The sequence below is a fragment of the Marmota monax genome, unplaced genomic scaffold (genome assembly GCF_021218885.2).
Source record: "Marmota monax isolate L192 unplaced genomic scaffold, Marmota_monax_Labrador192_F-V1.1 WCK01_AAM20220418_F8-fsc00264, whole genome shotgun sequence".
NCBI lineage: Eukaryota > Metazoa > Chordata > Mammalia > Rodentia > Sciuridae > Marmota > Marmota monax.
Window position 1 is genome coordinate 1,725,630 of NW_026693143.1, and position 20,398 is coordinate 1,746,027.

At 36.7% G+C, this 20,398-nt stretch overlaps 1 protein-coding gene across 1 annotated transcript in view; it reads right to left on the reverse strand.

The window, feature by feature from the left end:
- Calcr (calcitonin receptor) overlaps window positions 1-20,398 on the reverse strand; it is a 116,582-nt gene that overhangs the window by 10,302 nt on the left and 85,882 nt on the right. The window contains exons 8-12 of the mRNA XM_046455214.2: window positions 11,585-11,711; window positions 3,903-4,056; window positions 2,276-2,336; window positions 2,127-2,193; window positions 38-256 (exon numbers count right to left, since the gene is read on the reverse strand). Coding sequence (XP_046311170.1) covers window positions 38-256; window positions 2,127-2,193; window positions 2,276-2,336; window positions 3,903-4,056; window positions 11,585-11,711 — 628 coding nt within the window. The remainder of the gene's footprint in view (window positions 1-37; window positions 257-2,126; window positions 2,194-2,275; window positions 2,337-3,902; window positions 4,057-11,584; window positions 11,712-20,398) is intronic.

The window sequence follows — 20,398 nt, forward strand, 5'->3', positions numbered from 1 at the left end:
CTAGTAAATATGCTACTGGCTGCATAAATATGCTTACCTGGAAGTGGATCAGAGAGTGCATGAGGTAATCGTAGATCTTCCCAAGCACCTTGTTGGAGGGCCTCCACGGAAAGACAACAAACTGGATTCCGAGCAGGGGCACAAGGAACATAGTAGCCTTCACAGCCTTCAAGTACATGCGGGACTCCGCCTCATGGCTCTCCCTCATCTTGGTCACAAGCACCCGGACGATGTTGAGCAGAAAGAAGAAGTTGACCTATAAAGATATGATATCATGAGCAAACCATGTAGATGCCTCCACTTAAGGACGTCTACTGTCCCCAGTTCTCATGTATCCAGTGTGGAGAGCAGGAGAGATCGCCCGAGATGCCACATAATTAGCTTAGCCTCCTGAAACTCCAAATATGGGTAACCAGACTCTGTTCAGATCTGCATTCATATTCTCTTTTATTTTTTTTCTTAAATGAGAAAATATTTCCCCTGTACATGTAAATAAATGAAGTTCAACTGCAATGTGGCTATCTATTCCTTATTTAGATATTATAAACTGTACACAAGGAGTTGCAGACGACACTTGATGTGTTGCCATCTCATGTGTTGCCATCTCATAGCACATCCTGGGAAGACCTCGCCATCTTGTCCTTTCTTTATCAAGATGTCCCCCTTATCCACCTCTTCTTGACTGAAAGCAAAGCGAGGAATGAAAAATGTATCTGTAAAGTCTGTATGTAGCAGAGACCGCTAACCTTGTCTTCTTTTATAAGTAACATTTTAAAGAAAATAACCCCATTTAATTATAATCAGCATTTAAATAAAATGTGGGTTTTAAGCAAACATTGGAGAGGTTTAGACAAATGTATGCACCTGTGTGACCACCACTCCAAAGACAGGGAGCATTTCCATAGCCCCAAAAAGTTCTGTCCCAGCTCCACCTCAAGCAACCACTGGTTTATATTATTATGGGATGGAATATCATATGGAGAGTCCTCTTTTGTGTTTGGCCACTGTGGTTTAACATACTACCTGTGAGATTCATCCATGTTGTGCATTTGAGCATTCCACTCATTTTACTCTTTATACAACTACTCTATTATGAGAAGAGTATAGATAATTTGTTTATCTTCCCTTTGATGGGAATTAGAGTTGTTCCTACTCTTTGTTTATCACAAATAAAGATGCTATGAACATTCACATTTGAATTACGTGTGTGGGCAGATATTTTCATTTCTTTTGAATAGACACCCAGTAGTAGAATCACCTTTCAAATGGTAAGAGTATGTTTATAAGACACCACTGATGGTTTTATTTTTTATGTTCCCTGCAGTAGTGGTATATTATTGCTCTTCACCCTGGTCTACACTTGGTATGGTAGGCCAGGTGTTAACAGCAGCCATGGTTGCCATGTAGTGTTACTCCATCCTCATTTTAATCTGCAGTTCTCTGAAGATTAGTGAGTTTGAGCACCTTTTCATAAAATTTCTGGGTTTTATCTGGAATATTGCAACTCTCTCCTTGAACTCTAAGATTTGTCTTTTCGCTCTCTAAATATCATCTTATATGTCATAAATATCATCTTATAGTCAACTTATAAATATCTTATATCTTATAAATATCATCTTATAGTCAACTTCATCAAGATCTTCTTTAAGTAGTCTGTGTATCTGCTTTAGAAATCTTTTCTTACCTCAAGCTCAGGAAGACATTCACCTAAGGTGTCTTCTAAAAGCCATTGTTTTGTTTTTCACATGTAAACCTACAATTTACCTAGAATTTATATTTTGTATTGGGTATGATGTCAAGGATATCCTTTCTTCTTATTCACATATCTAATTACCAAACATATGTTCAATATTTTTTCAGTATTTGTCTGCAAATGACCATCTAGCTATAGAATTCTTAGAAAATACGTCAACATTGTTGTTATGGTGTGTATAAACATGAGCTTAGGGTAACCTCTTCCCCATAAATAAAAGACATTTTTTTAAGAACCGAATTGTTTTCCTCATTTTAGAATATAGCTAAATTGTACTTATTATGAAGTACCTGTACTCTACATAGAAGTATGTTCACAAAAATCCCAACAAACAGATAGCACTGTTAATAATGGATTAAAAACCAGTTCTTACCACCAGCGCCACCATCACAGGGCCATGGATGATGTAAAGCAGATGGGTGTCCACACTCAGCCAGCAGCTGAAGAAAAGGAAGGGAACACATCAGCCCAAATGCATTTTATTTATGTGTTTATTAGCTGAAAAACCACCTTAATACTTACTTGTCATTGAAGTACAGAGCCCTGGTAATCGCATGGATAGTGCATGGCACCAGCGGGAACCCTTAAAATGTAAAAAAGTACAAATCACACTTGGTTCCTTGGCCATATGCTATAGCTCCAGTTGCATGGAAAATGGTCACATACTTGCAAAATATAGCAGCAAATTTAGTGTGTCTGTCAAGATACTGCCCTGATGTTTGTGCACAGATTATCTTTGGTCAAGGCAGGTAAAAGTTTCCTGGTTAGAACAACATGCGCTTTCAGAGAATTTGGTTAGGAGCTTCCAGATAATTGAAAGCTTTTCACAAATTGCCCTACATAGCCGGAACATTTTAACATACTGTATGATTCTTACTACCATTGTTAGGTCTTTGATGATGATGATTTTTGTTGATGACTGTTAACTGAGTCTAGGCTCTCATATGAACAGGAGCCGGGTCACACTGGAGGGAGGGATGTCACTTGGACAGTGTGTGGGAGCAGTAATCTAATTGCTTCTAAAGTCTTACTTGATAGTCACATTATTTCTCGTAGGTTCTCATTTTTCTATCTGTTTATATGATGTGCCTTACCCCGGTTTCCTTTTAATACAAACACTCCTGAGAAGCCAATGTAGCCCCTGTCCTCTAAGTTCTTACTGTAGGACCTTAACTGGAGACAACTGTGTCACTTCCGTCCCTAAAGTCAAAAGTATTAGTAAGAAACACCTTTGAATATAAACAGAACAACGGAGATAGCTACTGGTGACATGGTCTGCCAGATCACAGCTTTTAAAAATAAATTTCTTTCTATAAATGAAATTCAAAGTTGTGATTTTTCTTAAAAATGATTTTCCTTTTACTGAGTTATACCTATGTGCAATAGAAAACAGTTTGACTGATTGAAACATCTGTAGAAAGAGATTTTGTTATTATCATCAGATTAAGAAATTCATCTCTGGAGAGAATTAAACCCACACATTTTTATTTTCTGTGAATTATATGGAAAAAGAGAAGGTCTCAAAAATTGAGTTTTACTTAAGAATAACATCAGATTCTAAACTCATAAAGCATGTATTTCAATATGACCACTAATTAAATGTTTGGCTGGAAATAATTTTAAGTTGGACTGTTCACTCAAAATATGATTGTGCTATTCACAGCAGCCCCAACATACTACTTCCCCATTCGAGTTCAGAAACAAAAACTCATTTTCTGCATTTATTCTGACATACATATTTTAGAATTAGCAAAAGAGGCATATATGCTTTTATGCTCATGTCATAGAAAGGAGAGTGTCTCCACCTTAATCTAGAGGGGTATGGACTCCACATTTCTAACTCCTTGTGTTCTTCAATTTCCTCTAGCCATTGTTCTTTTTTTCATGCAGTTTTTTTTTTCTTTCCTCTTCCTCTAGGCCCCAAGATCTGTAGCAACCTATTCCTCCCACCAAAGATGATGAGGGTAAGAATAATTCTTTCTTTGGAGGAATCTTCTTTTCAGGGAGATTAATAAATTCGATTTGTTCATTGTAAAAGTACATTCTATTTATAAGTCTATTTATAAGTCTCCAAGACCCAGATTAGAAAACTGTATACATTTAAACACAAGCAAAATTGGTTCAAAATTCAACTGAATGAAATACATACCCCAGCCCAGAAGGTAATACCACCACAGACGTTGCCCCTCAGCGAACACAGACACCACGATGAGAGTATGGAGATAGACCCCTTCGCAGAGCATCCAGAAATAGTTGCAGGCCATCATGTACTGGTGGAAGAAGTGCAGAATCTTGCAGCTCACCTGTTATGAAGAAATGAAGACACTCAGTGGAAGTCGCAGGTAAAGATCTGGTGTGAACCGAGGGTAAATGTGAATGTGAGCCAAAGTGTCTCCATCCAGTTTACAAGGCAGTGCCCCCAAGCATCTACCAACATGTGCCACCTCTATATCAACAAGTCAAAGTGATATTGTACAGATCACAGACGATACATGTAAACAGCAATATGGGCCAATGAAAGCCAAGTCCTGAAAATGTTCTTTCCCCAGTACATTCTGGGGACCTTGCTAGACAAAACAGGTTCATTTTCCTGCAGTCCATCTTATATTATAGAAAACATGCAAGGATTTGTCACATGGTTTTTATCACTTTTTTCTCCCCTCTGGTCAATGAGGCAAAATAATCCCAACATTTTTAATGCTGCTCCTGAAGTCTATTAATCTGCTGGTGTTGCTGATATCTCTTTAGCAATAACAAGGATGGGTCTCATGCATGGCCTAGGAGCTGATGTTGAACACAGGTGATGTTCCTGCTTTAGTTTTCATATGGGAGCATTGTTTTCTACATTGGGATCCAAATGCTTGTCAAACCCTCGCTGGGCACAGAGATTAGAATAGCTTTCTCCCTGGCTACTCAATGCAGATTTGGAAGCCATACTACTGGAGTATCAAATTAAGTACATATTGTTATCTGTATGGAAACATTCATATCTTAATTTACAAAACAGAATATCTTAAATTATTCCCTAGTTACTCTGGAGTAGGGTTTCTCACTTAGACAGCATTGACATTTTCGGTGAGATAATTTTTTTACTTGTGAGGGGCAGCCCCATGCATTGTTGAGGGTTTAGCAGTATTTACCTCAATTCAGTAAATTACGGAAGCATTTTCCACCCAGTCATGACGATGAAAAATATCTCCAGATAGTGCCATGTCCTCCAGGGAGCAAAATGTCCCAGGTTGAGAACCACAACCTGCGGGTATCTAGCTGTGCTTAACTCCCAACAACCACAATCACAACAACATCAGTGACAACAAAATTGATCATTCAAGACCTAAGATAATAGGGAGCAGTTATTGGCATTGTTAATTAAATGTTTCCTTTACCCTCTGTTGCTCCTCCTTGAAACATCAGAACACCAAGAACTTTAGTGCTGTTAAATATTCAGATTTTTTTCCTAGGCTGTTTTTTACTTTCTCCTCATGGGGCCTCAAACATTTGTATTTTAGATTTTTAAGCACTGCCTCACAAATACCAGAGTCTCTATTTATCTCTCCTGTATTCTCTATTCTTCAAATTAGTAATTTTTATTGATTTATCTTCAGTTTTGCTGACTCCTTTCTTTGTCATCTCCACTCTGCAATTAAGCCAATCTAGTGTAATTTACTTTTAAATTTCAGCTGCTTTATTTTTTGGTTCTAGAATTTTCCAGGTCATTCTTTTTTAGCAATTTCTATTTTTTGGCTAAGGTGTCCTGTCTTTTATTTACAACCTGAGGTATAGCTGAGGTAAGCTACTTTAAAATTTTTGTCTGCTAATTTTAACATCTGGGCCAACTCAGGATCTATCTCAATTGTATTTTCCCTTGTGATGGGTACTGTTTTCTTAAAACAAAATTTTTATGTCTGGTAATTTTGAATTGTATTCTGGATACTGTAAATGTTATGGTATACAATCTAGATTCTGTTATATTCCTTGAAGTTTTCTTCCTATTGTTTGTTTTAGTAGGAACTTACTTTGGATAAATCAATCCAAAGTGCTTATTACCTGTGAGGTTGGTAATGTGAATCTCAGTTCAGGTAGTTTAGACTTAGCTATGATCTGGATTCCTTTGTACACACATGGTTGTGGGGTCAGCCAAATTCTGAACCTAAGTAAAATACATGTATTTGAGATTTATTTTCCTCACATTTATTCTCTTCACTTTTTAGTTCTATCATAGCCCTAAACCTGTGAGAGATTTTGCTAGATAGAAGCTAGTTAGCCATCACCATTTTGTTTTAAATCGTTTTTAGATAATGAGCCACTAGAAAATATATTCTGTAATATTATGTGAAAATTATGATAGTAGGATATTCACATAGCAAATTTTAAGTTTTAATCATAAAGTTGGAGAATCATTATTGGTTTTGACATGTAAGTAAAGTGAAGAATAATAAATGGCAGAGAATACCTTATTCCACTTCCATGTCTTGGCATTATTCTCCCCACCCTGCCCCTAAGTCAATCATACACTCTTAATCCGAATTCAATTTTTCCCTTCACAGGCTACTGAAATAGATAATGCCAATCATGTTTTACGTGCCATTGAGCCTTCATCTCAGAAGCACTGCCATCTTGGTTGCTTCATCTACATTTATCTGGTCTCCCTTCCAGCAGCCTCCCTTGGGCCAGGCAGGAATGTCTAGTTCTCACCCTGGAATTCATCATCTCTAGCGCTTCTCTTCCAGCCACTCTTTCCAACCTGATCTTCCTGTGATGATCTAGGATAAAGCCATGGTCTTGTCGGGTGGTCCAACTATTCTGAACAAATGAGGGCTATAAGAAATTCGTGTTGTTTTTCAGAACTTGGAACTCATTTGGCTTTACTTATATAAGAAGCTGCAGAAAATGTAACTCTATTGTATCAGCTTTTGAGGTACAAAAGTGCTCAGGTTCCTAGGAAAAACTAATCTCCTTATATTGTCCCTCTCATACCCAGATAAAAAGTTCAGAGAGACATTTATTTCTAGAAAATGACAAGTATCCTGCCAGCTTCCTTTAGATGCAGCAAGAACAATGCTTTTAATTCTGCATCCTGACTCTACATAAAGATCATCAAATGAATAGATAGAACAAGAAAATGAAATTTTAGATATTATGGAAATGAAATACTCAAATGACATAAATGACAATGGGCAATTTTCACATCACTCAATAAACTGAGGATCTATTCAGTCCTTATTTATTCCAGAAGTTATTTTGAGTTTAACTTAAAAAAAAATAAAATAGAAGAATGTGAGAAATAAGATTCTGATCCTTGGCCAGACAGGAGAGAATATGCCTGACCAAAGGCTTCTGAGAGAAAAAACTGACTACTTTGATGCAGAAGGAACCTCAACCCCGCAGGGATTCCCCACTGAGGGCTGAGGACACTTCTTTTTCTTTCTCTCTCTTTTTTTTTCTTCTTATTTTGCCCTCAACAAAATAAAACTCTCATAGAAGAAGTGCAAAAACATTTGGGATGAGGCAGCCTCCCACTTCAAGAAATAGCTTTCTTTTTAATATATTCCCTTTGTTATTGAGTAGAGAAAGCTTTGTGCCTCTTAACTACTGATTCAGTGACCTGAGAATAGGGTCAATATGAAAAAGTAACTCTTTGCTTTTGTTTGCTTAGGAGGGAAAATGACTTCAAAAGTTAAGTATTTTGTTTTTCTTTAAAGACAATATAGAACTAAATCAGAGATGGTCTGCTCATGAGTGTGCTTTTCTTTAATTTATGCCTATGGTTATATTTTCATGTTAGTTGCAATTTCAATTAATATTTATAAACTGAAAATGTCCAATAACTTTCCTTTTTCCAAAACTTTCTACTGTTTCATTGATTGATTGATTGATTGTCTCTTATGTTTTCTTTCTTGTTTTTATTTTTCTTGGTTAGGGAGGATCTTAATCAAATGTTTTCTGGATTGTCAGTTTTTCAAGAAGAATGTAATATTTTAAACCCTGAATTTAAAGTAATTTTAAACATATGATTCTGCATGTGACTTAATGTTGATGGATGACTGGATTCTCAGTCTTTGGATACTATTACATCTGTCTCTTTATAAGTGAAGAACTTTTCTCCTAAGAGAGATAGGGCTTGAGAAAAACTTAAGTCTTTCCTAGTTCTCATTTCTTCTTCTTCTTTTTTTATAAATATATATGTTGTTGATTGACCTTTATCTATCTATCTATTTATGTATTTATATGTGGTGCTAAGAATCGAACCTAGTGCCTCACGCATGCCAGGCAAGTGAGCTACCATTGAGCCATAGCCCCAACCCCTCTTGTTTATTCTTCATATTCAAGTTTATCACAGCAGGGACATTTCTTCTTTCTTGATACCCAAATTTATTGCTTCAACTACAATCCACTTAAACTTTCAGATGAGAAAAGACTCAAGAAATTGGGCTTCTTTCAATGCCTTTATGATAGAAAATGCACAAAATAGGTCTACTTAGGAGGCTTTGCTACCTTTTCTTGAACTAATTTCACTTGCCTAGAGAGAGCTGTCCTATGTTGTTTATATATGGAAGGTTAGGTAAGAGAGTCAACAAAATTTTTGATGAAAAATAATGACTGTTCAAATAGAGAAAGTGCTAAAAATCCCCTAGATTAAAAAAACTAGTTATTTTTTAAAACTAGTTAAATTTCCTCCTAAGTCAAGTGTATGCTTCATAATTCACAAGCATGAACTAATTTTCAACATTTTAGTCAGCTAGTTTTAGCTGACACTATTCACATGTATTTGGTGAAAGCTGTGTGTCTCCGTATTTTGTTTAATGGAAGAAACAAACATTTAAGAATGTGAAATAGGGCACAGTGTGTTCTCACATCATGACATCGCTCCATTTTCCATGTAAGGTGAGTTCTAGCTGGTGACCCATTCTCATTTTGTCTAGCCTCAGTGGAAAGGGATTCCTCTTGTAGGTGCACAGAGAAAACTATCTAGATTTTTGTTCCTTTGTTTTCCATGGGGGTGGGGAGGGGGAACAGCACACTCAAGAATAGGTTAAAATATGTCTGAATCCCACCTGTACGGTTGTAAGACACATTGGATTCATGCTTAGGGATTGTGAATGGGTAAGAGATATCAGTGTGAGGCAGGAGAGGATCTACCTGTGAATTTACAATACTTCATAATAGACTGAGCACTGCTCCCAGGTCAGTGTGTGATGATTCAATAACTGAAGTGCCATTTCCTGGCCTACTTCCTACAGGTGGTAACTTTCTCAGAGTTTCCAACCTTAGTGGAGAATGGAAAGCCAAATATTTGACTCCTATTTGCTTAGCAAATTGCTTCTACATTATTTTAAATTTGGCGGGGGTCAGCTTCACTAACTGTGGTGTGCCAGTCCAATTGTTGACAATCATTGCTCTGGAATGGCTGAGCCCATTTCTTTTATCACATGTATCTTCCTATGGAAATAAAGAAAGACTGTGGTGTGAAGAGAGACAGTCTTGTGTGAGACAGATCCATATTTGAATTCCATTTCTAAGTACTCACAGTATGGGGGACACTTACCTTCACTGAGCCTCAGTTTCCCAGCTTTAAAAATGGGGATAATATCCTTCTCACTGAGGTCTTGTGAGGATAAAATTAAGTAAGATAAATTTTATTTAAATCAATTAACACTGGAAAAGAAAAACTCATCAAAATAAACCCCATTTGGTCACATTATTCTTCAGGTAAGACAGGACTTTGTCTCTGATAACAGATGTCATGGTTTTAAAAGATGGATCCTAATGCCTTTCTGGATATATTCACAGTGCAAAAATTATTAACACCGAGGATCCATTAGAAGCCAAATTAAGCTGCTTTCCCATGCCATGCCACTGTCAAGCAGGATGCATGCTCTGGGCAGATTTCACGCATTTTTGTCATTGGGTTGGCAGAACTGTCAAATGCCAGTTTTGAAAGATGAGGCTATCTACAGATGCTTGCATAACACAGTTAAGCAGGGAAACAAAAATGAAAATATTCCATGGCCATTCACTGTGTGCTGATAGCTTCAGTTTGAGCTTCCAGATGCATTCTCCTCCCCTCCCACAGCCCTCGGCCCAGAGATGTGGTTCTGGATGCCTCCCCCAGGGCTTCCTTGCTCTCTGTTTTCTGGTTTAGCTCAGTTAATAGAACCCTTAGCAGGGACAGGGAGGTAAGAGTGTTTACTCCCTCGTCCATTTTCAGGGGTTACTATAGGCTGGCTGTGTTTGGAGGCAGAAGTCTTGAGTTTCTGAAGGCCATCCTTCAAACATGCCACTCCTCTGTCTTTAGCTTCCTTCATCTTTCCCTCCATTGTCAACTCAGGCCAAGGCAAGGTAACAGTCCCCAGTGTATTGTCCCCAATTTGTATTGGAATGAAACATAATTTTATACAACAAAAATGATCAAATATTGGCAATTTCATATGCAATGCCAGAAATCATTACATCATTAAATTGTTTTGAATTGATCAATTAAAATGCAGGCCATTAATGAATAAGACAAAGATTTTTGGTTGAAATTTAAAAAAGGCAGGAGATACAGAGAAGCATCTGTAGATTTTTCAAGATGAAAATATTTGCTAAGGATCAAATGATTATTAAATGGTAGAAACAGTGATTATACATTATCTAAACACTGAGCTTATAAATAAAAAAATATTTGGAAAGTAAATGGTTGTTTGGTATCACAGCACCAAAGTGATTCAATTGCTTTAAAACCAATCTGGTAGATTTGGGAACCTAATCAACTAGTTTGATATTACCAAGCCCTCATCAATTCATAATTAGAGACACATCATTAGGATGCAAAGGAAAGAACAAAACTGAGAGTAAGGAGAGTGGATTTGAGTCCTTGTTCCCCCTGCAATTACTGAATTATATCAGTCATACAATCCAGAGTAAATCACTTGGCCTTTCCATCCTCAGATCTCTAATCTGTAAAATGAGGACTAAAATCTCTTTTAGTTCTAATTTTTGGTGGTTTGTAATAACTGGGGCTGATTGAATGAATTAGCAGAGCCTTCATGTTCCTCCCCCTTTGCCTCCTCTGCCAGCTCATTTTCTTCACCCAGCAATTGGTCAATGATTTCCCAATTTGGCAGCAAGAGAGAAACACCTGGGGTGCTTTCCTGGGCTCCACCCATAGCTACTGAACTCTAGCACCTTGTAGACAGTGGCTGTCTAACACTTATGAAATTCCCCCAGTTGATTCTGAAGTGCAACCATATTTGGAAACCATTTGGAAAAATATTACCTTGGAGATAAAAAGAAAAGATTGAAGACAGATATGAATTATTATTAACAACTCTAAGGACGTTATGAGTGGTTCTCAGTAATGGAGTTAAATGATTTCAATTCTCTTGTTCTCTGTGATACTTTTATAGAAGAAGGACCCTCACTAGATTTTCTTGTTGTGATGGTGTTTATGGGCGTGAGTTTCATGGATGTATTCATTACCCCTAAATTCTTTTTCATTTTCTTAGGTCAGAATAGATCTTTTTTTCAAAGCATGCAGACATAGAACATATTTATACTCATTTGAGTAAATGCATAGTGTTTATAGCTGAGGTGACTGATCCAAGCCTTTGTACAATAGCCTTGTTGTATGATTCTCATTTGCTTATGACTCAATGATTCTAGTCCTTTATCATAGCATGTAACAATGAATTCCAAGAACTACATAGAACTGATAATGCTTTGCTAATGCAAAGTTCAACTCAAGAAGTACATATGTTTGCAGATGTCAATAGCATTAACAGCATGCTCATTATTTATAGGTACTAGGTTCTCCAAATAAAATTGAAAACAAAACCATGCAGAGCTTACGGGGTCCCGGCGCACCAGATCTCCGTTGGGCACGACTTCAACCAGGTGGATGATGATAATCATGGAGTTCAGAATGTAGGTCAGAAACATGTTCTTGTGCAGAGTCACACGTTGGCAGCCAAGGCTCCTGGAAGAAAAAGTAATGTGAAGTATTAACTGGGGCCCAAATGTTAAAGTTCCTGAAAAAAAATTGATGATATTTTTTCATATTTTCTTTAGCAACAGACATGAGGACATACAGAAGCAAATGAGGTGGGTCCCATCCTCAAGACTGATTACTATGTTTCTGCCTGATTTTTTAAAAAATAGTTTTAAAAGTAATTTTTCTAGTCACAGAAGTTGTAGTTTAGGGTCTTTCCAGTGGCTTCCTACAATAACTGAAAGAGCAAGGAATGACTTTTGATTATGACAATGTTACCAAATAGGTGGTAAGTGGGGTCATAGAGCAAGAAGTCAGAACAAGGGATGCCCGTGACCAGGGACAGGAGCCCTTACATACACGAGCTTCAAGTATTCCACCATTCTTTCCTTCCACTGTGTCTTTTGACATCTTCCTAGATCTGTGGAGTCCCTCCTCTGGTTCCTGCTCTCCACATTCTCCTGCTGGTGGAGCTCGGACACAGGCAGAGAATTCTAAATGGGCTTAAATTTGATCTCCTCATGAGGCATATAGTGCTTCAGATCTGGCGAGACCTATCTAAGTGCTGCTGCTTCCTTGCACAGTTACTTTCCCACCTTATTGGTACTAAGTAATTTGTTGGATTCTTTTATTCCTTTCTCCCCTACTTCATAAACTTGTTACATAAGCACTGATGTGAAAGTTCACATAATAAAACATTACTTTGAATGACCCTTTTCACTTTGGGGATGTAATGAAGACAGCCTGTGTCATGGTAGAAAGAAAACTGGAATGAGAATTGTAGGTCAATAGACATCCTTTATTTAATATATTTCATCCAGTCAAAAATATTGGTATAATGTATTTACATTGTGAAAGCTTAAAACCTGCAGTTACTCCTCAGAGTAGCTACTCCTAAAACAAGTTCATGGAATAAAGTTAGAAGCCAGGAATTTTGAAAAAAAGAAATCTGGGGGAAAAATGAAATATCAGAATGGTCTGGATTTACTTACAATGCTTTCCTATATTCACAACTCAAAGGAAAGTGAATTGTCAATAATTTGTAGTCAAAAGTAAGAGTAAGTAATAAAGACCTCTGTGAGAGCGCGTTTGGATGACTGCAGATACACTTTTCAACTTCTCAGGAAGCACACATATTAGTAGTTAATGAATAATAGTTTAGAATTTGTCACTTATTGGGCAGTATTAGAATATAGAACTTTATGTCCAGAAGGCAGCCTATGGTAAAGATGGGGCTTAGAGAAGAACTTACCCTCCCAGTCCCCCGCACACTGTGATGGATTACTTTACTTGGCAGCAAAATTAAACCAAATTTGCTTGGTTTTACAATATTGCTAAAGACAGGTTGCAAATTTAAGGCTTTCAAAAGAATAAAAAATTGTGTGAAACATTGCGCACATTTATACAACATAAACTCTTCCATCTTGCAACTGTTGGACTCAGTGCTGTTGAACCTGTGACCTGCCACCTTCCATGTAGTCATAATTGTGTTCAATAATTCTTCTAATTAGGAGTAAATCTCTGTGGTTTCCTCATGGCATTCAGTCTGGTTTAGCCTATGACAACTGACATTGTCTAGAAGGAAAAGCAGGAGGAAGGTCTGCTGCTCTTGGGCCTGGCTTTCTTTAGATTGGGCAGAGTTCAATAATCTGTTGATGCATAGCACTGGCTTAAGGGACTTCATTAGCTGCATTCTCTGTGGAAACCAAAGCCCCCTGAACAAAAGATATTTCCTCTACCTGCTGCTTACTCTTGCCCTTGAGTCCCTGGTTTATTTTTCTTCTTAACACTCATCACCTCCTGATATTGCCTATTATTTTCTCTTTTCCTCCCACTAGCATGGAAGTGTCCAAGGAAATTGTTTCATAATCCTAGAACACTGACACATCACAGGACTTAAGACTCATGGTTTAATTAAAAATATATAACAACAATTTTGCTTGAGCTGTGACCACTAAACAATTTTTCAGTACATCAAAGAATTATATTAAATGCTAGATGATTTCATATCTCATACTTTGTATCATAGTGAACATTTATCAAATTCTTAAGTTGTAAAACTAATATTGGACATCATCTTGTTGTTCAACAGTAGCTCATATGTAGCTATGATTTAGATGTGATGTCCCCCAAAAGCTCACGTGTGAGACAATGCAATTGAGTTTGGAGGAGAAACAATTAGTTAATTAATCCCTGATGGGATTAACTGAGTGGTAAATGGAGGCAGGTGGGTGTAACTGGGGGAAGTGGTTCCATTAGAGGCGTGCCTATGGGGTATATATTTTGTATCTGGAGGGTGGAGTCTTTCTCTCTGCTTCCTGTTCACCATGTGAGCTGCTTTCCTCCACCACACTCTTCCACCGTGATGTTCTGCCTCACCTTGAGCCACTCCAAAGTGATGGAGCTGGCTCTCTATGGGCTGAGACTTCTGAAACCGTAAGCCCTCAAACTTTTCCTCCTCCACAGTTTTTCTGGTTTGGTCCTTTAGTTACAGCAGTGAGAAAGGCTGACTAAAACAATATTTTATATATAAATATATATGTATAAATCCGTATATATGTGCATATATCTACATAAGAACACATACATACTTCTCATTGAGAACGTAGAGAAAATGATGGTTTAAAACTAGATAAACTGCTAGCCTCCAAAGGGAGACTATGGCTAATAATGAGTTTCTGTTTCTTAAAAGTTCAAGCATGATTTCTGTTTATTGAGTTTAAAAATTTTTATTACATTACTTGATGACATTTACACTCATCTTTTTGAAGCAGGTTAACGGTACTTTAAATTTATCAAAATTAATTAACAATTGAGTTACTGTGTACTCAATATGATCCAGAACTTCTAGTAGAGGCAGAGGATATATCAATGCACAAATAGAAAGCTTCTGACTTCAAGGACCTTATACGCAACATGGCTGCTTATTTACTCTTATTGTGATAAGTGTTCTGAAGAAGAGGCACAGGATGTTGGAGAAGATGAACTGAATTTAGCATAAGAATTATAATGCAAAAATCCTGTTGCTTGAGTGAATGTAAGAGCAGCTGATAACATTTTCTTGTCAGATCTGAAATGTCTTAAGTAGAAATTGCATAAACCTGATGTTATACTGTATTCCCTTGATAAAAAAAAATAGGCATTTAGATGGACAGAACACTCCTTGTTAATTTGAGTGACAGGGAACCATAAGTACTACAGATTCTCCAATAGTGGGAGGACAAGATACCATTATCTGCTGTCTGGGCTAAACTGTGGTGTCATTTCAAATGTGACGAAGAAATAAGTGTTCTTGACTTTGAATCTCAAAATGCCATATTTTAAGGCTAAATCAAAAAGTCATTTTCATGGTTATAGTTTATCTGGTATAACTCTTTCACAAAGAATTTGTTTCATGTTATTAGTACTCTATCGGCATGCATGTGTACTTTATGAGAGCTTGTGGCTGTATGAGAGGCATTTAATATTTGCCTGGAGTTTTGCAGATTACTTAAATCAGTTTTGGTATCAATCCTACATAAGTCTGTAATTAGAGTCACATTCAAAGCAAACAGGGAATAGCCAATAATGAAACAAGGAAAAGTTTGTATGGATTTACTAGTCCATGGGAAAACATGAGTTAGGAATTTCATTTCTATAATTGCTATAAGCCCAAGTTGCATCTTCCAGTTTGACTTTGTTCCCCTTTACGTAGTTATTGTACCTTCTTCACAATGGGCATGAGAATTAAGGGCAAGAGAAGAGGGCAATAATGCATAATTGCATAACAGATCATATGTATGTCTTTCTTGATAAGGAACTTTCTACTTTTAGATATAGCACAAAATCCTTATCAAGAATTCCCCCTTTTAATTGTAATGCTTGCTTCTTTTCCTATCACTACTGTTCTGTGGGTGCACAATATGTCATGGACTGACCAACAGTTATCTTGACTGTCTCCAGCATGCCAGTGCCTGGGTTGGAAGAAAGTATGCTATCCTTGATGCCTTCAACTGAGTGTTCTCTCTGGAGGAGCAGGAAGGAAGTCAGAGACATATAATGGTGGACACCACACAAGATAAAACCTTGTCTGTCCACCCAGAATGTAGGTGTGAAATGAAATAGCACGAAATGCAGAGTTGGTGGTAAAGGAACCAACGTTCCTTCTGGATTCCCCAGTGGAAGCTACCATTTTTGACCTATGTTACTCCCTATACTTTTTGACATGCAATAAAGACACTCCCTGTCTTTCAATATATATTTCTAAAGCCTTTTGGGCAAGAGTAGTAAATATTTTAAATATTTAACAACCAGAAGGTATGAGTACTGATCAGTCACAATGGATGCTAATGAATGTTCTATTATGCCTCTCTTGAGAGAGCATATGAGCTGTATAAATATTTAAGTGTGCAAATTGATAAATTGTAAGTAAAACTTGAGAAATAAGTGGATTTATTAAAAACTTGCCAAAAATGGTCAAGAACCAAACTCACATAAATGTGCACTTACATAATTTTCCCAAATCAGTTTTCCCTAAGGGTTTCTACATTTAGTTCTATTGTTGATATGTACTATTGGCATCTAATAGTGAGAGGTCTTGGTGAACTAATTTGATGTTTCTATTTAATTCTTCTCCTTATTATTGTTCTTATTTTCCCTGCAAACATCCTAAACCAAATAGCATCCTAAAGTGGCTGTTTTCTATCTTTAACTGTTGGACTAGAAATAACCTCTATACCGTGATGAATGTTATGTAAACTTTCATACAGTTATAAAAGTTTTAGTGCCCTTTTTTATTAATTAAATCACTGAAACTCAGTTTCCTCTAGATTGTAGAAGACACAGAGGTTTTGTTTTCTTCTTTTAAAATAACAAAGCATGATTTTTATTTGTTTCAGGGTTATGTAGCCCCCCTGCCTTTTCCTTTTCCCTGAAGACTAAGAATAAAATCACATTAAGATCTGGGGCATGCTTTAATGGCCTCATTCTGAGTAAGAGCCCAAGATTTTTAGTGAACTATTGGCAGTTCCATGGCCTCCTGTATGGTCAGTAACTTTGAATTCTCCTGCAGGCCTCCTTAGCCTGCTGGTTGGAGGACACCTGCAGGGTTTCTCCTTTTGATAGAACTCTGTAAGGTGCATTTCAAGAGTTCTGAGGACCTCAGAGTGAGATTTCATGGGATGATTATGAATGAACTAGTCCACTAAGGGAAGCTGCATAACTTCTCACTTTGGTTTCATAAAAGTTTTATGCAACTAACTGTTCAAATTTTGCAAAATACCGCAAGAATGCAGAATTAAGCAAGAGACAGATAATTGATCATTGATTTTTCACATCAATAATGGTATTTAAGTAAATAAATGATGAACACTTAGATTGTAAAGTATGGTAAACATCTTATAGGTGATGTTAATTGTTTGAAAAAAAAATCCTGGGAAAATTCTGCTAATTAAAAGATAAATTCCAGTGATAGGTCAGAATTACTTTCTACTTCACAATAACTTTTATTATTTTTGAAATACAAATATAAGAAAAAAATTAGAAAAGCCAGGAACATACTTCATTTTTAAGAAAACAGACGTATTTAACATTTTTTAGTTTGGGCATTTTTAGGAGACCAATGAGAACAAGTATAAAAATTGTATCTCATTATTTTGAATTTGAATATTTGACATCTCCCCATTTGTGAACTACATTTCTCATTCTTCTCCTGGGTGGCTGCCCTGGAGGGTCAGCTATTTCAGTTTATATCTTTGCATTATTAGATTTAGATTATAAATTAGTATACTTGTTAGTACTTGTTTTTCCTCCCCAGATTTAAGTTGTTGACTGATGGCTTCTTGAAACAGAGACAATAGAACAATGTGCCTCACAGATGATCTCTGGTCCTCCCTCTGACCCTCCCCAATAGGGTTAGAGCAATATCATTTTACTCTGGGTTAAATATTCTAATTTACCCATGTGTTTTTCCCCCTGTAATGGGGATTAAACTCAAGGACACCTCACCACTGAACCACAACCTCAGTTCTCTTTATTTTTTGAGACAAGCTCTCACTAAGTTGCTGAGGCTGACCTTGAACTTGCAACCTGCCTGCCTCAGCCTCCCAACCATGTGCCACACTTTTAAACACTCATCTTCTGTGGCTTGATGTAAGAATAATAATTGAAAGAACATTCTCGTTTTCTTTGCTGGTTCTACTCTCAGATCTCATAACTTGTTTAAGTGAATGGAGATATTAAAAAACCTAAGAAACACTCCTTGCCATTACCTTTAAAGTCCTGATCCACGTATTAGTTGCATAGCTACAAATTTGGGATTTTTCTTTTTGATATATTTTTAAAAAGCTTTAAAAGTAGGCTTTTAGAAGCAGACTTTTTAATCAAAGTTGTGTGAAAGTCAAGATGATGTATTTATTCACCATGGTGAAGAGCCATTGAAAAATGAGCAGACATTCCAAAATTAATCATGCTATGGTGATTACTTTGCTGTGTTCTGATCATTATAATTGAAAATACTCTTCTAATTCTAGCAATTAATACCTCATGTCTTTCTGCTTTATCAGTCTTCTGTTAAGCCATTTGTGGTAGGAGCTTATTGTCTGTTTACTTTTTCTTTAGTCACTTTTTTTGTGTGTGTGTGTGCTGGAAATTGAACCCAGGGGCACTTTATCACTGAGCTACATACCCAACCTTTTATGTTTTTTACTTTGAGACACGTTCTCACTAAGTTGCTGAGGCTTGGCTTGAACTTATGATCCTCCTTGCCTCAGAATCCCAAGTTGCTGGGATAACAGGTATGCATGTATCACTGAGCTAGGCAATATAAGAATCTTGACTATGATATGGACAAAGATTTAAAAAATGACCAAGAAAAAAGTAATAGTTGTGCTAAGGATGTGTACAGAGTTGATTATTCTCCCATTTGTTTAATTTTCTTTAGTACTGTCATGATAACATTTTAACAAAAATCAAATTAAGCTTTTGTTATTCTATATATAGGTGACTATATTTAATTGTGTGGCACATCTTTTAAGTATAAAGGATTATCTGGAATCTGAGCTTAGGGGTTTGCCATACCACTACAACTATTATTACTACCAATAATAATTATGATGATAGCAATAATAATGATATCAAACACATATTTCACCCGTGTTTTTTTTTTTTTGTACCAGGGATTAAACCCAGGGATGCTTAACTACCAAGCCATATCCCCAGCCCTTTTTAAAAATATTTTATTTAGAAACAGTATCACTGAGTTGCTTAGGGACTCACTAAATTGCTGAGACTGGCTTTAAACTCTCAATCCTCCTGCCTCTGCCTCCTGAGCTGATGGATTACAGGTGTGTGCCAGTGAGCCTAACTCATATTACACTTTTTATATGTCTAGATACTGTATCATTCCATCTAATTTATTTCCATTTCTAAGAGATTTATGAACTGCAATTCATTTACAAAAAAAATATATGGGTGGTCTATTTTAAACCTACATTTGTGAATATAATTCATAAAATCAGCTAAAGGGCTATGTTATGGGAGCCTTATTTTCATGAAGGATTGCTGTGATGCAAACATAGTTAATAGTTTCTAATTGAAATGTCTAGTTATTTGAAAAGCTCCTGTTTATAATCATCTAAAGATGATGACAAGACACCTTCAAGTATTCAAATTGTTCCTTGTGTATTTTCTCACATTGTGCTTTCTGATATAATTGTTCACACATAAAGACTAAAGAAAAACATATTTGAGCTGGGTTTTGCAAAGACATGCTCTGATGTGTTTTTTTATGCCTTATTCTCACATAGGCTAACATATCTCTGAATTTCATTCTTCTGGGGTTTTAGCTGAAGTGTTCTAGCAGATGGCAATTGCCAGACCTTGTCTATAGGTTATTTCATCCAAGTTGCTCCAGGGCTTGCTGGCTATTATCTCAACTAGTGTGACAGCAATAGGAAATTCTGATAAGGGAGTTTTCTGCATGGAAAACATAAGCAGCCCTCCTGCTTGCTGGGAATTCTATAGAATTTTCATGTCAAATAATTTATGCACATTTAGCCCTACCTTATTCATATAATGGAGAATGGAGTATCAAGATTTTTCCTAATCAATCTAATTATCTAATCAATCTAATTACCCTTATAAGGGTATGTAAGTCTAAGTAGAGGGAATTATTGCTTTAGTGTAAAAATTAGAATTCTCATGAAAGGGCAATGTAGTACCACATGCCTTGAGTTAAAGAAAGGATGCCAAATTTAAGAAACAGCCCAATGTAGTCATGTTACTTTGTCAAACACACGATGAAGAAGGACTCAACACATGCTCCATTATTGTAAAATCTGCATGTATATCAACCTAATCACTTTGCCATAGATAATGCAATTAAGTTTAATAGACAAAACCTTAGAATAAAAACCCTCATGAGAATATTATTCCTCACAGTGTCTTAGAAGATGGATGTGGTTGAAAATAGTAGGTTTGCGAGGAGAAAGAATTAACACTGGACAAAGAGCCATCTTCTTCCACCAACTTCAATTCTGGTTGAGTGGGTTAAGGTATAAAGAGAGACTCAAGACTTGCCCTCCTCTGTGATTAACCACTATCATGGCCTCACCAGTCATGGAAAATCCACTTTTGATACAGCTCATAACTAGGCAGGGTGCATTTGAACCTATGGCCATGGCCTCTGTATAGTAGAG